The sequence below is a fragment of the Protobothrops mucrosquamatus genome, unplaced genomic scaffold (genome assembly GCF_001527695.2).
Source record: "Protobothrops mucrosquamatus isolate PMUCROS unplaced genomic scaffold, P.Mucros_1.0 scaffold_177, whole genome shotgun sequence".
Lineage (NCBI taxonomy): Eukaryota > Metazoa > Chordata > Lepidosauria > Squamata > Viperidae > Protobothrops > Protobothrops mucrosquamatus.
Window position 1 is genome coordinate 4,485,673 of NW_015386253.1, and position 20,446 is coordinate 4,506,118.

General features: G+C 39.0%; 1 protein-coding gene across 1 annotated transcript in view; it reads left to right on the forward strand.

Moving 5' to 3' along the window:
- The first annotated feature begins 5,964 nt into the window (after positions 1 to 5,964).
- The window catches only part of ENTPD3 (ectonucleoside triphosphate diphosphohydrolase 3), a 29,145-nt gene continuing 14,663 nt past the window's right edge, over positions 5,965 to 20,446 (forward strand). Inside the window, exons 1-3 of the mRNA XM_015823262.2 lie at positions 5,965 to 6,210; positions 17,423 to 17,550; positions 19,932 to 20,049. Of these exons, the coding sequence (XP_015678748.1) occupies positions 17,443 to 17,550; positions 19,932 to 20,049 (226 nt within the window). The 5' untranslated portion in view covers positions 5,965 to 6,210; positions 17,423 to 17,442. The remainder of the gene's footprint in view (positions 6,211 to 17,422; positions 17,551 to 19,931; positions 20,050 to 20,446) is intronic.

The window sequence follows — 20,446 nt, forward strand, 5'->3', positions numbered from 1 at the left end:
GGAGGCATTTATAGGATATAGGCGGATGTTGGCTTGCTGCTGGGGGTGGAGGGAAGGGGTGTGGCACCTCGATATACAGCACTGGGAGCAAGCCACTCCCAGTGCTGACTTTGTTTTGGCTGGGGAATAAACCACCCTGCTTGCACCACGTTCCTGCGTTCCTGTCATCTTTCTCTCCTCGGGACGCCAACGGACGGAGAGTGATAGTACCCACCCCAACTCCGGCATTGTAAAAAAAATCGTGAAGTCACATCACATGACGTGGCGAGTTTGACACCCATGCAATAGAGGATTGTTCTGCTTCTACAATCAAGAGGGCTGTGGGAAATGAGGGAGGACACAGTGATGTTGCCAATGAAAGAATGTCACAATTTGAGAGAAATCAATATAATTAAGCAAAAGGCAGGGAAGTTCTAGAAATAAGAGGACCATCTGCTTACAAAGTCTGCCAAAAATTGAATTGTGACAATTTTGTCAATTATTATGATGAAATATAATTAGAGTGTCATTATGCCTGAAATCCCTAAAGAGAATCTGCTCTTCTAGACAGTAGGTGTCCCCCTTCTCGCCCTACCCCCCAAATGCCTTTTCAGCAACTCAGTGAAAATTTTGCCTGAATAAAAGCTTTGGAAATTTGGCAAGGCCATGAGATATTGAAACACTAAGCTCACTATATGGCATTTAAGCTGCTGTTTTCTGGGTGAGTTGTTATTTTGCATAGATTGCAAGCAAACAGAAACAGCTGCTTTATAATAAAAGGGTTTTAGGGCTATCGGATCTGAGCTGCAAAAATCAAGGGCATTTAGATAGCAGCCAAGGGAAGCATAAAATTCTCACTCTTGGCTGCCATCTTCTGGTTGCTTCAATTTCTGTAATCCTGATCTTATAACCTCAAAGGGTTAAAACTCGGCACCAAGGCTCTCTCAGGCTTCATCATTACAAATCTCTAAGTCCTGCGTGGACAGCCTATGACCCTAATATATATCACCTTCAGAATTATTTTATTTGCAATCCTTGGTTGAACATCAATCAGGTTAGAAAACCTAATACTTGGTTCAGACTTGTACCCAGTTTAAATATCTGGTAAGAACAATTTTTATTTTCTAACGTTATGTTGGGCAGGAAGTAAGAGAGAGAGATAGAGGGAGAGTTAAAGGGAGAGAGGATGGGATAGCCACTTTGGTCTTCAATCTTGCTTCTATGCTCTCCGGGTTAATAGTCATCAATGGAACAATGGAGAATTGGAATCAGGAAGTTCATATGCCGTGCAAAAATATTTGAGAAGCACTACTAGAACATTTTTTAAAAAAAAAATACTTGAGTTACCATTCACCACAGTTGACTTCTCTCACCCAGGAGCACTGAAAGTTAGAAAGTGATATTCATTCAAAAGCATTTCATATGGAAATTTTGGCTGTCAATATTTGTGTCACTATACAGGTAGTCCTTGTTTAGCAATCCTTGTATTCATAGCCTTTACTGGGCTGTAAAATAAAGGAAAGCTGAAGTAAGAACATAAGCACACTCATGATTTCACTTAGTGACTGTTTTATTTAATGACCAAGTTGCTAGTCCCAATTGTGGTCATTAAGGAAGGATTACTGTACCTGTATCTGTCTGGCAAAGACTAGGGAAATTATAATCATCACATGATCAACCCTTTAGTCTTTGTAACCGTACAATAGCCCTCCATTGTAGATTTTCAACAGTTAAAGATACAGTGAGGAAAGTATGCATTTTAATTGTGCCAAAATTTGTCTTCCAATTTCCTGCAAGTTTTATTACAGATGAAAAAAAGTTTCAATTTTATACCTCATTTTCAAAATACATTAGAATTCCTTTACAACTTCTCTTTAGTAGTTATTTTACACCTTATTGTTGCAAGATAGCAGGGATGTTGGGAAGTTATGTTTTTATTGTATATTTCACCACCACTTTGTACCTTCTCTGACTAATTTGGTATTCTGATCAATAAAACTTTGTTTTATTGAAGTTCGGGAAGCCAAAGAGACTAAATTTACCTGCAGCAATTATTATGCCATGAAGGATCACAAGCAGTCTTTGTTGAACGATCACTTGTTCAATGACCATTCGAAGTTATAACAGTGAACAAGTGGGGTCCATTATGATGGATCCTTGTTAGTTGCAATCATTGCAGCATCCCCACAGTTCTATAATCTCAACTCAGGTGCTTGGTAACCAGCTCACAACAGTCACAGCATCCTGCAATCACATGATCACCATTTGTGACCTTCACTTCCGGCTTCCCACGGGGAAAATCAATGGGGAAGCTGGTAGGAGATCACAAATAGCAATCATGTGACTGCGGAACACTATTACAGTGGAGGATTTGTAATAACAATGAAAACTGGAACTGCTGCAACTGCATCATAAATTTATGACATTCATTTAGTATCAGAGTTGCCAGTCTCAATTTTTGTATGAGAATTCCCAACCATGCGAATATTTATCTCCTGTGAAATTCTAATGTAATTTCTTTGCTGAGGTTCAAAAATGTCAGGGGGCAGATATTGTGTTTGTGACCACCATTTTAACATTTTTAGGCTTCTATTTTTTTCCCATTAAGTGGGAATAAACATTATTTTAAAAACTGCAGAAGAAAAATTTAACAATATTCTGAAATGACCGTGTTTACCTAAAATGGAGAGAAACATTTTTCAAATAATTTGCTTTCAAAATAGAGGAATTGTCCTAAATTTAATTTTCGAAAATGTGATAATGAACACTGATGTACACATTTTAAAGGACAAAAAGCCCTGAAAATTTATATATATTTTTTTAAAAAATGCTGAAGGCATACATTATGCCTATTGTTGAAAAAAGCTACCGAATGTTGACAAGCAACTCATACCAGTAAACTGCTGCTGCAAATCTGGTGAAGATTTACCTTTAAATTCCACATACCTATATTGCAATTACTTCGATGTAAGTCTAAACCAACCAAATGATGTAATGTATTATGCAGATCTAGCTCTTTACTCTGTAAATTACTTAACTTCCTATGATTAAGTCAACTAGCTAATAACTAAATCATCACTTTATGGCTTAGCACACAGGTGTCAAACTCGATCATATCACGTGACATGACAGATCATGACATTTTTTGACTTTGAAAAGCTGGAGTAGGTGTGGCCTGCACGTGACACATCCGGCCCATGGGCCGCCAGTTTGACACCCCTGTTTAGCATGATGTAAGAAGCTGACTAATGAGACACATTTGTGTATTTGAGGTTTGTGCATACACATTATTAAAGCAACCTGCTGTTTTTAAGCTGCTACAGCAGCAATTTTTATTACTATGAAAAAGCCTATTTAAAGACTACTTAACTAACCTGGGTTATCTCCTTAGGTTATAAAATTCCGATTTAAAATTCATTGCCTTTTTAAATGATAACTATATCTTTAACAGAGTAAATTAATGCAGCCAAGGTGAAGGACATTATGCAATCAGAAGTGATGTTAGAACAGTGGGAGTGCTGGAATGGAAGCTGGCAAGTGGGATGGAGAATGTGTAGGATTAAGGCACACACAGGAAATCAGTAATGAGACTTATTTACATCTGGAATTAATTCCACAGTACAACCCATTTTAAAAATCACAACTTGCTTTACATTAACAAATATAGTAGCTTCCTTTTCCAGGATACTTGGAAGGGCTGGTTCCCGTGGTGGGATTCAAATATGTGAACAACCGGTTCTCGGTGTGGATGTTGCTTCCGGAAGTCCATTCTGGGCCTTGGCAACAAAAAAATTAGCTACCGGTTCTACTGAACTAGTGCGAACCTGCTGAATCCCACCACTGGCTGGTTCCCATTTTAAAGACATACTGGGAAAGAGAAGTGGACTTAACAAGATGGAGGACTCAGTTCCACTATTGGAAGACTGAAAGAATAGATTAGGGATAGATCACCATGGAGAAAGTCTATCTATATAGTCACTTAGTGCTGAAAAATGACTTTATTGTGCTAGCTGAGTATTGGAGGCATAAGTAAGATTGCCTACTGCAAACCTTGTACTACTACAGGATTTTTTTAAAAATAGTTAAGAATATACTTGATGGTACATAATCAAAAATCAATCAATACAAAGTTAATGTTGCAATTAGTGCTGGGTTTTTGTAAGCATATGCTAGTCCAACCCTCCCAGATTATATGTACTATTGGGGATTATGGAAAATTCATGCCAATTGGCTACGTTACTGAATACAGGTGGGCTGAGATAAGAATCAAAGACAGTTGTGAGATTTGCTAAGGACAGGAAATACAAATAGCTACCAAGGCTGATCCCTGGCCTAATACTTGTATTGGTATAATATAGAATCATACGATGGGCTAATACCAATACTGGAGAAGTAAGCTGTTAGTATTTTCTCATCAGTGAATATTCCTTCACATACTATATTTGTGTTGATGGAGCATGACAAAAGTGGAAAAACATAGGAGTCATTGCTATATAATTATTTTCTGGCCTCCTATGCCCACTTTTCAATACCCGTGAAACATTACAATGCCCCCATTCTTTCAGAACTTCTGCATATTGATTTTCCATATATTTCTTCATGACACAAAAATTGCCACACCTCAGAGCACCATCATCCTCTTTGTAGCTATCAGAATATTCTTAAAAACACATTTGCCTTCTTGGAGAGCTGGATTTTATCCTTTGTCACATCCAGGAAGTTTCTATGGAGATTCTCAGTCATCCAGGTCATGGTTGTCCCAAAGGTGCTTTTTGAAGAGGCAACTGGACTTTCTTGTTTTTCTTTGAAGACATTTCGTTTCTCATCCAAGAAGCTTCTTCTTCGTCTTCAAAGAAAAACAAAAAAGTCCAGTTGCCTCTTCAAAAAACACCTTTGGGACATCCAGGAAGTTTATTCTCAGTATCTCACTTCACTGTATTTTTCCCATCAGCTTCAATACTCTTTCACCTACCCAGCTACCTTGCAAAGAGATTATTGGGTTGTCTTTTTTTGTAAACAAATAGTTTGGAGAAAGGAAGCAGATGTTTTTTCCCCCCAACAAAAACAGAAAAGGGATTTTTTAAGAGAAATAGGATGAGAACCATAAAGAACTATATATGCTCAGGTGAAAAGGATCTGCTGGCACTTCATGGAAAATGGCTGGCATTCTGCCCAGATATTGTAAGTTGCTAGACTATTCCACTACCACTATTACAATATTAATAAATAATAGTTATCATTCAGGTCTGAGTTTTGTTGGGACACCATCTCTGGATAAGATCATGAGCCTGCCTAATGGCGAAATTCGGTAATTCCGTCTTCCCAGAAGGCTATAAAGGAAAACCAAGGAAAGTGGTGAAAATAGAGGAATGCCCACCTGGCACTTGGCTCTATCAGAAATTGGCAGGCATTTTTGGAGTGGTAAACCATCACAGCGCTGCTCTTCCTGGTTGGATGGTCCCACATCCGCACCAGAAGAAAATATGAAGTGCAAAGTCAAAATGGGGATGTGGGGACAGTCTTGGGCTTTCGGTTGGGAAGTACGATCCGCTGTATCCTGAAGGATTAAAGTCCCATTTAAGCGTTCGCGCGAATGCAACCTAAACTACTGTTCGTTTGCCCAATTAAGAGAGGTCTAAGATTACGGCCGGGCGCGGGCTCAGCAAGCATCCACAACTCGGCGACCTGTTTTCGACACCATAATAAAGGGCGAAGAAGGAAACTGGATCTACTCGGGACTGCAAGATGCGCTCACTTTTCCCCGTAGCAGATTTCGACACAGAGGGACCCCCCTTGCTGGCAGGAAGAGAACCGGTGGATCGGCTGATGCCCGGCTGGCGTTGGCAGCGAGGAGGGGGATTGTGGGTCGAGGTCTCTCGTTTTTTTTCTGGCCAGATCAGGAGGCGCTAGGGCCCATCCCCAGCGCCGCTCTGTGCTCCGTGAAACAGCAGTGGGAGGGGCCGGTAGCAGCTCCAGGCGAATTTACAGTAGGGAACCGGCGGAGGAACCGGGGAATTGGCTGCCTCCCGCTGCGCAAGGGACAATTTCGTCATGTTGGTCCGGGCCTCCGATCCTTGCCCACCTCCTGTTTAGCCCGATGAGAATGAGTCCCCCGCCTGATTTGAGCGAGCTTCCTTTGCCTCCCACCGCTCAAGATATAAGACAGATCCAGGGGAGTCTCTCGTATCCTGGTCAGCAGTGACAACGTCCTGACAGCTGCTCCTGAGAAAAGTAAGGGACTGGTCTTCCTGTGAGTGATCAGGTGTATGTGTGTGTGAGAGACGTTCGCTACTAAAGATTAGCAGAGGGAGGGAGCCGCTGCGTTTCAGTGCAGTTGCTCTGATTTGGAAGGAGTGAAGGAGACAGTGTAGGATGCTGTACACCCAGGGCAGCCTTCCCCAACCTGTATCCTCAATATGTGTTAGGAAAAGGATTCTAGTGGGCGTTGTAATCTCTATACAGCCGAAAGGGGAAGCTAGGTTTAGATTTGTGGGGCTTCGTAGAATGTATATAGGTCTCTCTCTGTCACACACATATATATACATACAGTATATTATGTGGGCATAAAAAAAATAAAGAAAAGCGAAGACCACAGGAAGGGATATCTATGGGCTGTGTCTCAGCCCAGAGGAAAAACCTTCTTCAGTGCTTGATGGATTACCCTTAAATCTAGATCTAAAAGATGTTCAGACATACTTGTAATAGATTCAGCCAAAACAATAAAAGCTTATTAATAAGGTTAGACGCATCAAGCATATGTTTAAAAAAGAGAAAATCTTGGACAATCTAAGCAATGTAAAATTGCTTAAGCATTTGAAACAATTTTTTAAAAGATTAAAATTGCTCTGTTTTAAAGATTGCCATTCTTTAAATGCTTCTCCATGATGAATGTTAGAATTATGCTTAGAGATAACATGGGTGATAACTTAAGTATATTTTAGGTAAGATTTTTACTTAGATTTCATATGCTGGCTTTGTCCTGATGACCCATCTACTTAAGAGCTTCCTGGCCTGCTAATACCCACACCATCAAAGAGGTTGTTCAATGTCTAATGGCTCATTAATGACAGCAATCAATGCTAGATCTTAATCCCAGACTACATAAAAACAACTACAGACCTGTTCTATGGCTCCTTTGTACACCTACTCTTTTTCTCCTCCTCTTTCTTTCTCACCAAAACATAGAACATGGAGGTCTTTTTATGTCACCTAATTGCTTGTGCACATATGTAGAGAATTCCCATGATACGCACTTCCTGTTTCTGACGCAGACATGCTTGCTCCTCATCCCATACATCTACATACGTTCTTTCTTTCATCTAAACAGCTCCTATAATATGGAGCATGGGATTTGTTCGTGTGTGCATGTTCTAACACATTCTTTGCTTTTTACTTTCTCAAAACATGCCATCTCACATGAATAAATAGAAATCCACTTTGTATATATCTCCTTTGTGTTTCTCCTCGCTTAAGTGCTCATTTATCATCCCTCTTCTGTTATAGCTTTCTACATTTGTTTCTCTTTTGCCTTATATTTTTAAAGGAGGGAATAAACTATCACATCTTATATTTGAATTTGCAGGCAACATTGTGCTTGTTTTAAAGTTGTCTGAAAACAGATGAGAGCAGCAATATGTAACCTTGGAATATAATTTTGGAAGGCAGATGGAAGATTTTTTTTTTGTTGTTCCCAGTGAAGCCCCTTGCTTTGCCAGGTCCCACATTCCTTGTTGCATCTATATATGCTAGGTAAGTGCAAGGAACTTCAACATTCAGATGCACAAGGATGATGGGTTCTCTTTCCAAATCAAAAGGATTAAAAAGGTTTTCCCCTGCTGGGCCATTCCCCCCACTCCCCACCCCTGAAGAGTTACCATTTTTATAGTCTTTTCTCTGCTGTCTCCTACCTGTAGTCTGAAACGCAGCAATTTTCTAGCCTAAAACATGTTCAGACCAAGTCTCTGTAATTCCTGCTTCACCCGTTTGCAAAATTCATTTATTAATGCCTCTCTTCTCTACTTCCAAGCTTTTCTGAAGTCCTTCTTTCTATTGGTTGTTGCCAATCTTATTTGTAGGCATCATCTTGTTTTGACATCAAAGCAAATTGCATTTCTTCTTTTTATAAACAAAAAGGTGTATTTCTTTTTGTTAAAAAAATGCTGAACATGCTTTTCTTCTGCTATGTAGAGATGTTTTCTGCATTGTCCTATTAGCCCTATGAACAAATAAGTTAGTACTCACAGCAAAAGGGCATTATCGATCCAGTTCATCTGATGCAACTTATATATCTTCAAGCAGACCTATTTAACACATTTGTTGAGCTCATACTTGTTGCTATAGAAGTCATATATCACTTTCATAGGGGATGACATTTTTCGATTTCATGAAATTTGGGAAACAAATATTCCCCTATGTAGTTAATCACGTATTATTAACAGTTTAGAGTTGGTTGTACTGTATTTATTTTATCTTACATTCCGCTATGATATTAATACTGAAATATAAGAGGTGCTTGAGATTTTAACTGTTTTTAAAACAGCTATTGTTTTTATGGAGACTGATGGTTAATAATATTAGCTAGCCAGAATATCGCCATTTCTTTTATGTAGTCTTGAAATCCCTTATAGGAAACACCTCTTTAATTTTTTCTGTGTTTATCCAGGAAGGATGAGTAAAGAATTTTTCATGTGTGATCTCATTAGTTGGAGATTCACTGTAGTTAAGCAAAGACATACCAAAACCCTCAATCCTTAACAGTTTGACTATATTAATTATTTGTAGCTAAAGATGGCCTCAAAGAAGACTTTTCTGTTTAAAAAGACTCTTTTTGTGGACCTGTGAGTTTTGAAAAAAAAAACAACAACCTGTAACCAAAATAATATTTGAAAGCACTGCTACATTGATACATTCATAATCTTAAGGAGAAATATAAAAAGTTTAGATATCCATAGTCAGCATCTTAGCTATGAAATGATTTTCAAATATATATAACAACAATAATAACAACAACTTTATTGTCATTTTGAATGTACACCAGTTGGCATACACCAAAATGAAATTTCGTTGCATACAACTCTCAAAGGGCCACTACCTCCGATATATACTCCTTGTTCGTGGCTTCCAGCTGAAGTTTCAGATTGTCTATTTTAATCACTAGGGAGCGAACGATGGCAAACATATATACCCGAGTCTCCATTTTTATGATTTTGATTTATTTGCTTTTCCTATTAGTCATCATTTTTATTAATAAAAATATTTTATAAGTTCTATAAAAAGATACAGAAACATTTTTATAAAATGAAATAATACCTAAATATATTTACATAGCTTTATCTGATATTGGATTGCTTTCTCAGTTTTATTACATCTGGCTAACCTTGCTTAGGCCTTGAAGCTAATCAGGGTCTGTCCTGATTAATATTGAGAGAGGCTCTTTCTTTGTGGTCTAGATTGAGAAGCTGAAAAAAATATTGTAGAAGATAGCAGTGGCAAACCATTTCTGTATTTGCTATCAGGAACATTACATAAATGCATCCAGGAAGCAACCAGGAGTCATATTGGTCTTGAAGAAGACCATACTGATTAAATTGTTTTTCCACTAACTGCTTCTTAGCTACCTCTTGTCCAGAAGCTCAGTTTAGGAAATATATGTGAATGCTACATAGGAGTGCTTTTCAACCTTTTCACAGATTGTACCACTTTTAGGATATGGCAATATTCGAGTACCACCAGTCGCCTAGCAAGGTGTCAAAAACCTGATGACCAAAAAAAGGGGAAAAAGTAATAAAATACAGGTAGTCCTTGACTTACCACAGTTCATTTAGTGACTGTTCGAAGTTACAACGGCACTGAAAAAAGTAACATGACCATTTTTCATACTTATGATGGTTGCAGTATCCCCAGTGTCTTGTGATTTACATTCAGATGCTTGGCAACTGATTCATAGTTATGACGGTTGTAAAGTCCCGGGGTCACGTGATCCCCTTTTGCAACCTTCTGACAAGCAAAGTCAATGGGGAAACCAGATTCACTTAAGAACTGTGTTACTAATTTAACAACTGCAGTAATTCACTTAACAAATGTGGCAAGAACAGTCATAAAATGGGATAAAATTCATTTAACAAATTTCTCACTTAGCAACATAAATTTTGGGCTCAATTGTGGTTGTAGGTTGAGGACTATCTGTACACCAACTTACCACACTTTTAATGGGAAACTTGTGCCTGTTTCTCTGACATTAATCTTTGCACTGTTCTATCCCCTTCTCTCCTTCTGGTTGAAGAAAGAAGCCGATAGGTGATTGGGGTGTGTATGAGGCTTCTGCCATTGAAGAGGGGGCATGGGGAGTGTGTCGGGGTGCTAGTTGGTTATCCCCCCCAAAGATTCCCTAATTTTAAAACAGCTCTTGGGTGGCAACAGTTATGCAGCATGAGGGACTCAGGAGAAAGAGATGTGGCAATGCTAACTCCCAAGACTGAGGGGTTCAGATGCAGCTACAAGCAGGGAAGGCAGGGGGGAGCAAAGAAAGGAAATCAAACCTGATTGACAGGGATCATAGGAACCCTGCCCCTACTCCGCAGAGGGCAGATCCCCATCACCCCCGGCCTGGCAGGGGTTTCCCTGCCGCACTGTTGCAGACAAAGGGGGGCTCTGGTGAGAAGGAAGTGCAGGAAGAGGGTTTAAACAAGTTTAGCAACCAGAGTGGGGATCCCCCCCCAAAAAACAAACGTGCTTCATGGGTAACCTCCCAGCACAACAGAAGTGACCAAAACCTGCTGCATCCACCCAACAGACGGGAGGGGAAATAAAAACCAAACACCCCGCCCCCCGCTGCCAATCCTCAACAGAAATGCTCATGACAACGAAAACCTCGGATAGGAGGAAGAGTGTGGCCGGCCGGGCAGGCGGTTATCTTGCTTGGCTCTGGCTTGGAGGGGGGGAAAGGGGGAGCTTCAACCCCCCCCCAAACACTGCCCTCTCACAACAGCAGGAAGAAAACTCTGAAAACAATAAGGAAAAAAAGGTTAAAACAGAAGAATGTCTCGCAATGGTTTGCTTCCCCACTTCCTTCTATCAGTTTAAATATGTAAAGACCACAAAAGAAAAAACTTGGCTTTCTTTCGTTGTAATTCAGAAGGGAGGATTCGGGGGGGGGGTTGTTTGTTTCAAAGGAAGGGAAAGAGAGGCTTTGAGTCTGGGGGGGCGCAGTATGCAAACGGTGAGGGTGCGCATCTTCTGGCGTGGGGGGACGCGGTCTTTTTAAAAGAGCAAAACGAGGCAAAAAATAAAAATCCCCCACTCCACCCCCAGTAGCTGGATGCGGATGTGATCTTTTTTTTTTCTTGTTCAGAAGAGACACTCTTTTGTTTTAATCTTTTTTCCTTGCCGTTTTTCGGAGTTTTCATCCTGTTTTCGTGAGAGGGCAGCTTTTGGGGGAGTGAAGCTGCCCCCTTTCCCCCCCTCCAAGGCACAGCCAAGCAAGACACCTGCCTGTCCACCCGGCTGCGCTATTCCTCCTGTCCGAGGTTTTCATTGTTGTGAGCATTTCTATTGAGGATTGGCAGCGGGGGGGGGGGCTGTTTGATTTTTATCCCCCCTCCCCCCTTTGCTGGGTGGACGCAGCAGGTTTTGATCACTTCTGTTGTGCTGGGAGGTTACTCATGAAGCACGTTTGTTTTGGGGGGATCCCCATTCCAGTTGCTAAGCTTACTTAAACACTCTTCCTCAACCTCCTCCTCCTCCTTACCGGAGCCCTCCTTTGTCTACAATGGTGTGGCAGGAAGACCCCTGCTGGGCTGGGGATGATGGAGATCTACCCTCTGCAGAGTAGGGGTAGGATTATTATGCTCCCTGTCAATCAGGTTTGATTTCCTTTCTTTCGCTCTCTCTCCCTGCCTCCCCTGCTTGTAGCTGCCTCTGAGCCCCTCATTCTTGGGAGTTAGCATTGCTGGCATCTCTTTCTCTTGAGCCCCTCGTGCTGGGTAACTGTTGCCACCCAAGAGCTGTTTTAAGGTTAGAGAATCTTTGAGGGATAACCAACTAGCACCCCGACACCCCCCATGCCCCACTTCAACTGCAGAAGCCGCACCCCCCTATTGGTAATTGCATGCTGCTCTGAAGAGGAATGCTGGAGGCAAATGGGCAGAGGCAGGAGGTCAAGGAGAAGGAGGCATGGCCAAGGGTAGGAGGCAAAAGATCCTAGACCCACCACCAATTAGCTGTAGCTGCATGTGCCAATCCTGGGCTCTCAGCAGAACCCAAGCAAACCTCACGCAGCTCCACTGAATCTCTGCCCTAAGACTGCGTGTGGCTGCCTGCCACCCATCAGATGGAGCAGCACGCACTGATCCTGGGCTCTCTGGAGAGTCCCGGCAATATCTTACGCAGCTCCAGCTGACTCTCCCACAAGCCTGTGCGGCACTGCCGCCACCTCACCTCATCCACTTTTACACCTTTTTAACATTTTTTACAGTCCTTTTCAACCTGTCGTACGCATACCACCTGCTAGGTACCGACGTACCACCAGTGGTACGCATACCACCGGTTGAAAAGCCCTGCTATATAGGGGCCGTGGAAGCGCAGTGGTTAGAATGCATCATTGCAGGCTAACTGTGCCCACAGCCAGAAGTTCGATCCTGTCTGGTTCAAGTTTAACTCAGCCTTCCATCCTTGCGAGGTTGATAAAACGAGAGCCCAGATTGTTGGGGGCAACATGCTGGTTCAAATATGCTTCTGTGACAAAGAGGCTCACAAAGACAGCAATCTGTTTTGGGTACAATCTATCCAGTCAAGGTAACACAATCCTAGAAATGAAAGACTGAATGGTGACTGTATCTCAAAGGAATGCTTACTAATCCAACAACAGAGCAATCAAAACACATCCGCCCAACAGAGCACGTTCATGGAGTACATACTACACCAATATAAGAGTATATCTATGTTGTAGTCCTCATTCTTCTGTCAAACATGTTCAAATGGTAATAATGCTTGTAATATTGCTTACAGCCGTAACAACGGCTATGATTAGTAGTGAACATATGCAAGAGAATGATTCCATTTTCAGATAAAATGGAAAGGGAAGATTTGGCTGGGAAGATTTCAACTTTTTACTGGTAACTTCCAGCATTTTAATTGAAGGAAGAACATAAAAAGTACAGTTATATTCAAAATATGCAAATTAACAGAAAGGATTAATAAAGAATAAAATGTTATATTGGATAAAAAACTACCTTTAGCAGGATGTTTAACTGGATATTATGATTTAGCTCAGAGGTCCCCAACTTTCTGAGCACCAGGACTGGTTCTGTAGAAAGAGTTTTTTCTGCACACCGGAAGGGACGTGGTTTCATATAATTGTCTGCATCCCGCAAATGGGACTTTGCTTGTTTGCGCGGACCAGTTTCTGGCGTGCTAAGGCCTGGTGCCGTTCCATGGACCAGGGGTTGGGGATCCCTGATCTAGCTAGCATATTTCTAATAAAACTCATAGAACAAAATGCTTAATGTCCAAGGAGAAATAGAAATCAGACCTAAAGAAAGAAAATGTCAAAATTAGCTCAAATTGCAAGTAGAATATATTAGGGATGAGAATCTTCAACACAGAAATGTGGGATCTATGTACTTTAGCCATTAGGTCTCTCAACCACAGGAGCAGAGGAAAAACAACACTTCTGTAGGTTTCTAAATCTAAGGCAAAATATCTAAGAGGAACAGATCAAATGAATATAAGTAAAACCAAAGCAATAAAATGTTGCAGCCAATAACAGGAGAACAGAAATCCCTGAGAAACAGAGATACCTGACAGAAATGGGCAGACAATAAACTGAAAACAGGAGCCAAATACAAAAACAGGGTCACAGAATTGCATAACAGAATCACCAGATAATTGGCTAAGAATAGATAAGTAAATGAATATAGGGCACTCATCAAGTAAACTATAAAGGCTTATCTTAAAGTTTTCGAACAAGACTATATTTTTTCAGTTGATATCTATTTGTGGTGTTTTCAAAATGCCATTCTCCTTAAACTTTCCAAATGAACTGAGTTAATATGCTTAGTTGAAAATTATACTCATATTAACAGAAGCACATCAAATGAAAGTTGATAGAAAATCAACTTTTGTAAGGCTTTGTTTCTGTTTGGATTACATAGGAATAACTGCCATTGAATTTAATGGAATTTAATTCTCAATAGATTATATTAAAAATGGGGCAAAGGTTACTCTTTTTTCCAGTAAAGTTGGAAGACAATAACTTCCTTGGGTAAAAATTAAGAGACAGTGTTATCCAGTATTTAAGTTCCAGTGACCTGAATCTTTTACAATCTATTTACCTTCTACTTTAAATATGACATGGGTTTTACTCTACAAAATAGAAGAGCATGGAAGATTCCAGTCTTATTCCCCATGCCCCTTGTCTATTAAGCTTAAGTGCAGTATACACTGTATTTTGAAACAAAAAAACCTAGTGGCAATTCAAAACATACCCATCAAAAGTAACTAGAGCTACTTTGGTCTAGTCTAGTGGTTAATGCCCCAGACTAGAAACCAGGAGGTAGTGAATTCTATACCCATCTTAGGCATAAAAAGATGGTTGGGTGACTTTGACCTAGTCATTCTCTCTCAGCCCAACTCACCTCACAAGGTGGTTGTGGTGGGAAAATAGGAGGAAGAAGTAGTAGGGATGTTTGTCACCTCGAGTTATTTATAAGAAATAATAATGGCTGGATAAAAATAATCTAATAATAATAAAAAATGAAGCAATTGAGGAATGATTGGGGAATTCAAATTTTGCAATCTAAAGATGTGTTCCAATAATCATCTACTTCCCTGTAAGGTATGGGTTTTTGAATGTAGTAAGTCTTTAAAATAAGGAAGTGTTCCTACTTTTTTAACCAGTGACTAGCGACGAGATAATGAATTTTCTGGAAACAAAACTTGGAACTGAACTCATATTTATTCTTGTATTCTTACAGTATTTTAAGTGGTTGGACATGTATTTCTTACTCAAAATTACTGCATGTATTGCCACTGTCCAGCTTTCCCCCTCAAGTCCTCTGTGTGCTTTCTGATTAATGTTCCATTGTGGTATGTTGGGTTATAGCTTAGTGGGATGTGTAAGCCTAGCCGTTTTTTAAAAAATTGATTTATTGTGGTAATTTAATTTATTGTGATAATTTATTATGGTAATTTGCATTGTGATAATTTAACTATTATACATTTATCTAGCCACTGTAGTTTAATCAAATTATAGAGAAAACAAATGGTAATTTACAACAGTCTGTAAATCCATCAATATATAGAGCCTTAGTTACATGTATATAAGCATCTATAAGAATGTGCTAAAAATGCATTTGCAATATCGATATGCTGGACTTCAGCAAGTATCATTTACAACCAGCATAGGCAATCCATTGATATCCTAAAAAGTATTACATAGCAACTTTATTTATGGTTAACTTAAACATGCTTTACTAAATCAAACTAAGGAGTTTTTTTCTGGATTTTCATATACGAACAGTTTGGTTAGGATTTTCACAAAATGCTAAGCTAAAATCTCATTACCTGGTTAGTTGAACATTTCATTATGTTAGTTGAAGACACAATGCTCTTTTAAACAGCTGTTTTAAACTTTGTGGATGTTTGCCCTGCTGGAGAAGCTGTAAGAGCTAATTAGTCTGAATTTACTGAGGCAATATAGATAATGGGAATACCGCAATTTTCCTCATTAACACAATTAGAGTAACAAGTAGAACTCCATTTCTTATATTAGATTGCAACATAATATTTGAGTGCTGGTGCCATAATTGAAATTGAAGCCTGGAAGTAATTGCTAACATTTGCATTTTTATGATACAGGCCCTATTTGATCCCTATTCAAATACTGATAACCAAATATATGCAAAGAGAGTCAGTTGGTAGACTGGAACTCCTGATTTATTTCAGATCAGTAAGAGGAATTCTGTGGAGAAAGCCATTCTTATAGATCTAGATTGGCAGGGTCATAGATTTGAATTTCACTAATTATATCCAACTATGAGCATTTCTGGGAATGGGAGAGCTTCCGTAATTCCATGCTATGGGGAAGCAGGAATTCCTTCTCAATTTTACACAAAAGACAATTCTAGCCAGGCCGCTTCACAAATCTGAGATCAAATCCATCCTTAGGATATGTCCTGGGAGAAATGTAGCAATCTTTTCTGCTCCTTTTCTCCTTAACAAGTGTATGTCAATAGATCCATATACTTGGAGGTATTTGGAGGCATGGAATATATATAGATACATCATAGAATCTAGTGCATCAAAGGAATCTGAAAATTTAATCTTATTATAAAGAATTGGTGAAAAGAATTTAGCTTGTGATTGTTATAACATATATAAAATGCAAGTTAGTTATGATGAAGATAATAAAGCTGGATTGTGGACATTGCAATTCATGAATATAGCAGAATGGGAGAGAAATAATTGTCATAAAACACACGGACCTGCAAATAGAAGTAGAATGGCTAAGGCAAAAGAAAGCAAAGATAGGTCCTTGTGTGTAATCTCAAAATTTCCGGAATACTATTTGAATACGATCAGCAGTGACAAAATCACTATCAGTCAATTGCAAAAGGCAGCTTTACTTGTTCCTGGGACTATATGTTTAACAGCATTGAACATTCACCTCAGCCCATCCCAGGTGTTTGGGAAGGACTTGATTAAAATGCAAATCTAATCTACACATCTGGCTGACCGTGCAACCAACCATAATAATAATACACTGTTATGATTCTTTTTTATTCTTCCCATAAGCATGCAACATTTATTAACATATCTGAATAATCTATTGGAAATCACACACAGCAGACAAGACTGTCACAGTATCTTGAATTGTTTAGAAGTGGCATTTTAAAAATCATAGTTTCTAGAAGGCATCCATTTGGGGAAAGCTTCTGTGGACATTAACCATGGTATTGGTTCATCTATTTGCCTACGCCTCATTCAGTGATATGCATGTTATCAGCTAGGTTTAATTCAGATATAATCTGAAATGCCTCTTGTATAATGTGTAAAAAAGTTGCAGATCAAACAAATCAAAATCACAACATCTACTTGTTAAATTTTTGCTCAACAAGACAAAAGTTCTGTAGTGAAAAAAGGAAGGCAATTCTAGTAGATAACAATATATGTGTTATACATACAACAAAATATATCTATTATCCAACTAATTCAGTCTTTCCAGATAAGGCCATCCAGATGTCCAGGGAATTTTGGAAGTTGTCATCTTATCTATACAGATAAATCAATACAAGAGTATAAGGCCTGTATTCAATCCAGTAGACTTAACTATAGTCACCTTCCTCATCTCAAGCTAATGAACTTGGGCCTCAGGTGTTAAAGTTCACCCTAAGAAACTGTTTCCTTCAAAAATTAATAATATCATTTTTCTTCTCCTTATTTTTAGGTTTCCAAGTGTAGTACAAAATGCCAACCATTGTCACCTTAATTTTTCTACTTTTAAGCATTGCAATTATTGTTACTATTACTCTTGTTCAGATGAATCGGAAACAGATCCTTTCTCCAGGTCTAAAGGTAGGCTTAAATAATAAGCTAGGACTTTTGCAGCATCTGATGTTTAACTGAGATATTTATTGCTGAGCCGATAACATAATATTGAAAGCAAATTGCCTGAAAAGGCTCGGCCCAGGGAGAAACTACAGCTAGTTGCCACACTTCTTAGCTGAGAACATGAGAGCAGTGGTGGGATTCAAATATGTGAACAACCGGTTCTCTGTGTGGATGCCGCTTCCAGAAGTCCATTCTGAGCTTGGGCAACAAAAATTAGCTACCGGTTCTGCCGAAATGGTGCGAACCGGCTGAATCCCACCACTGCATGAGAGGCACTATGCAGATTTAAGCCTAGATATTGTCTTTTTTCTAGATGTTCTCCAGATATGCTGTTCTTCAACAACCATAATCCTTAGCTAAAGGACAAGAATAGGAAACCTGAGGGTATCTTGCTTAGATAAGAAATAAAATGCAGTGCATCGTAGATTTTAGCTGACCAATTAAAAGGAAGCTGCCAAAAATATAAAAAAGTTTTAACATAAAATGCCAATCAAGAAGAGTTAACATTGTACTTTGGTAATTAAATTAATAATTATATAATATGTGAAGTTAGTATTGAGAATATTTCTGGACAATTACTATTAAAAATCTGAAGCTATCTATAGGGAGACTATACAGCTCCTTGTGAAAGGATGCATATTAATTATACGAATTTTCCCTAAGACAAGATTTGGATGGGTGTAGCTACGAGCTTTTCGTACCAGTTACAACTTGTTGCTGGCACTATTCTTCTAACTATCCATTCCAAGGGAAAAGAAAAAGGGGGAAATTACTAATGGAGTAAGTTCAAAATTTTAGATGCATTACAAGTGCAGCTCTGTTGAAGAAATTAACGGAACTCTAAGAGGCAGTAACCATTTTCAGACTCACACTGTAACCTGAAAAACATTGCAATGTTTTAATGAATTTCAGAAACTGGGTGGCTGGCTGTTATCCAAAACATGTCTTCTGAATCATTGTAAACAATAGTTAAGGAAAAACATTTCTAGTTCTAAACAAGACAGTAGAGCAGGGCAGTAGATAAATTATGTTCCCTGTGATATTTTGGACTTGTGCCATTTGCTTCTTTTAAAAACTAATCTTCTCTAACTATACAGTACTCTGCAACTTTGTATTTAATGCTACAATTCCAAGCAAATTTATTTATTTCCAAATAAATAACTAAGGAAGTCTTCTGGAGCTCATCAAGATTTGTTCCCTGATCCAGTCTGTTTATGATTGCTGCCTAAAATACTTTATTTTTTATAAAACAAGACCATGTTGTTAAATATAATGGTCTGGGGGCCTATGAATTCAATGGACAGTATTACTACCTCAGAATATTACTGTAATAATAATAGTTTTTATTCACTTGGTCACACATGGATCACCTTTTATTGTTTCTGTGTGAGTCACAAGTATCTGAGCATGAGAATTCCACTGTATATATTTACCCTGGATCACAAAATAGAGATTTAGAGAACATTGTAAACTCTTAAAGTCAGATGTATACTGCAGCCTTGGTGAAAGAAACATGAAACTCATTTTGTGAATGCAAAGAGGCATTGCATTTGTTTCTCTTGAATAGCTATGCCTGTTGCTGCATAGCAAGCTGGTTTTTGACATGGAGGAAGATTTGTACATTAATATATATGATAGTTTGAATTATTTGAATTATTTGGTTTGAATTATTTGCTGCCTAAAGGCAAAGCCAGGCTGACCCAAACATTCCATGTTCAGATATTAACCTGACAGTGGCATTACAATGACTACCCTCAGAACTTGCTCAGTGCTCATTTGAACAAAGGTTAAAGTGCAGCAGTTATGACATTAGTATCATGTGGGATGTGAACAGGGTCACCCATACCTTCATATGCTTTGCTGATGATTTGTATGGCCCGGGCTGCCTGCCTCTCGATCTCTCACAATTGCCAAAGACACTGCCTCTAACATGGTGCCCTTAAGATGCACTGGATTTAAATATAGATGGGTGCCATGGTGGCTGCAGATTTGGGGGAACTGAAGTCCAACGCATCCAGAAGGCGCCTTATTGGGAAAGGCTCTGGTGGGAAAAGGTAGTGTAGTAAAACTCTTAATGGACCAAAACTGCATCCAAGAAATATTACTGGTATTAAATGATGAAAATGACGAGGGGTCTTGGAGGATTCAGGGGATAAGGTAATGTGATCTGAAAGAAAAAGCAAGTTCCTGCTGTCATAGAGCTTCTCTCTACCTGGCATTAGGACCATACAAATACCATCAAAGTTAAATAATATAAATATAAATAATAATATTGAGCTTGTATAAAGAACTCAGGGGCTACTTTTCTTGGATTATAATCTGTCTTTTCTCTCTGCCCTTCTCAGTATGGAATAGTGCTTGATGCTGGTTCATCTCGGACAACAGTCTATGTTTATGAATGGCCAGCAGAAAAAGAAAATAATACCGGAGTAGTAAGTCAAACCTTCAAGTGTAATGTGAAAGGTGAGGAAGAAATAATTGCATGGAAATAATTGCATGGAATAAAAAAATCACAAGGATTAAACTGTCTTGATGGAAGAGAGTGAGGACAATCAGTTTATATGTTTGAGTCATACTGAGCATCTATTTAGTGCATGATAAAATGATTTTGGATCCTAAGTCAAAGATTTCTTCTCTGCTTAGAATTGCTACAACAAAAGGACAGATTTTCAAGTTTGGAATCTAACCACAAAATCACACATAAATGGTTATATTCACCAGTATGGAGCTATTACACTAATAGAGGAAATATGTATGCTTTTATCTTACATGAATTCTATAGATATTTATCATTCTTCTTATCTTTTCTATATCTGAAAGTGAGAGGAGTCAGTCTGATAAAGAGATTATCTACATAGTC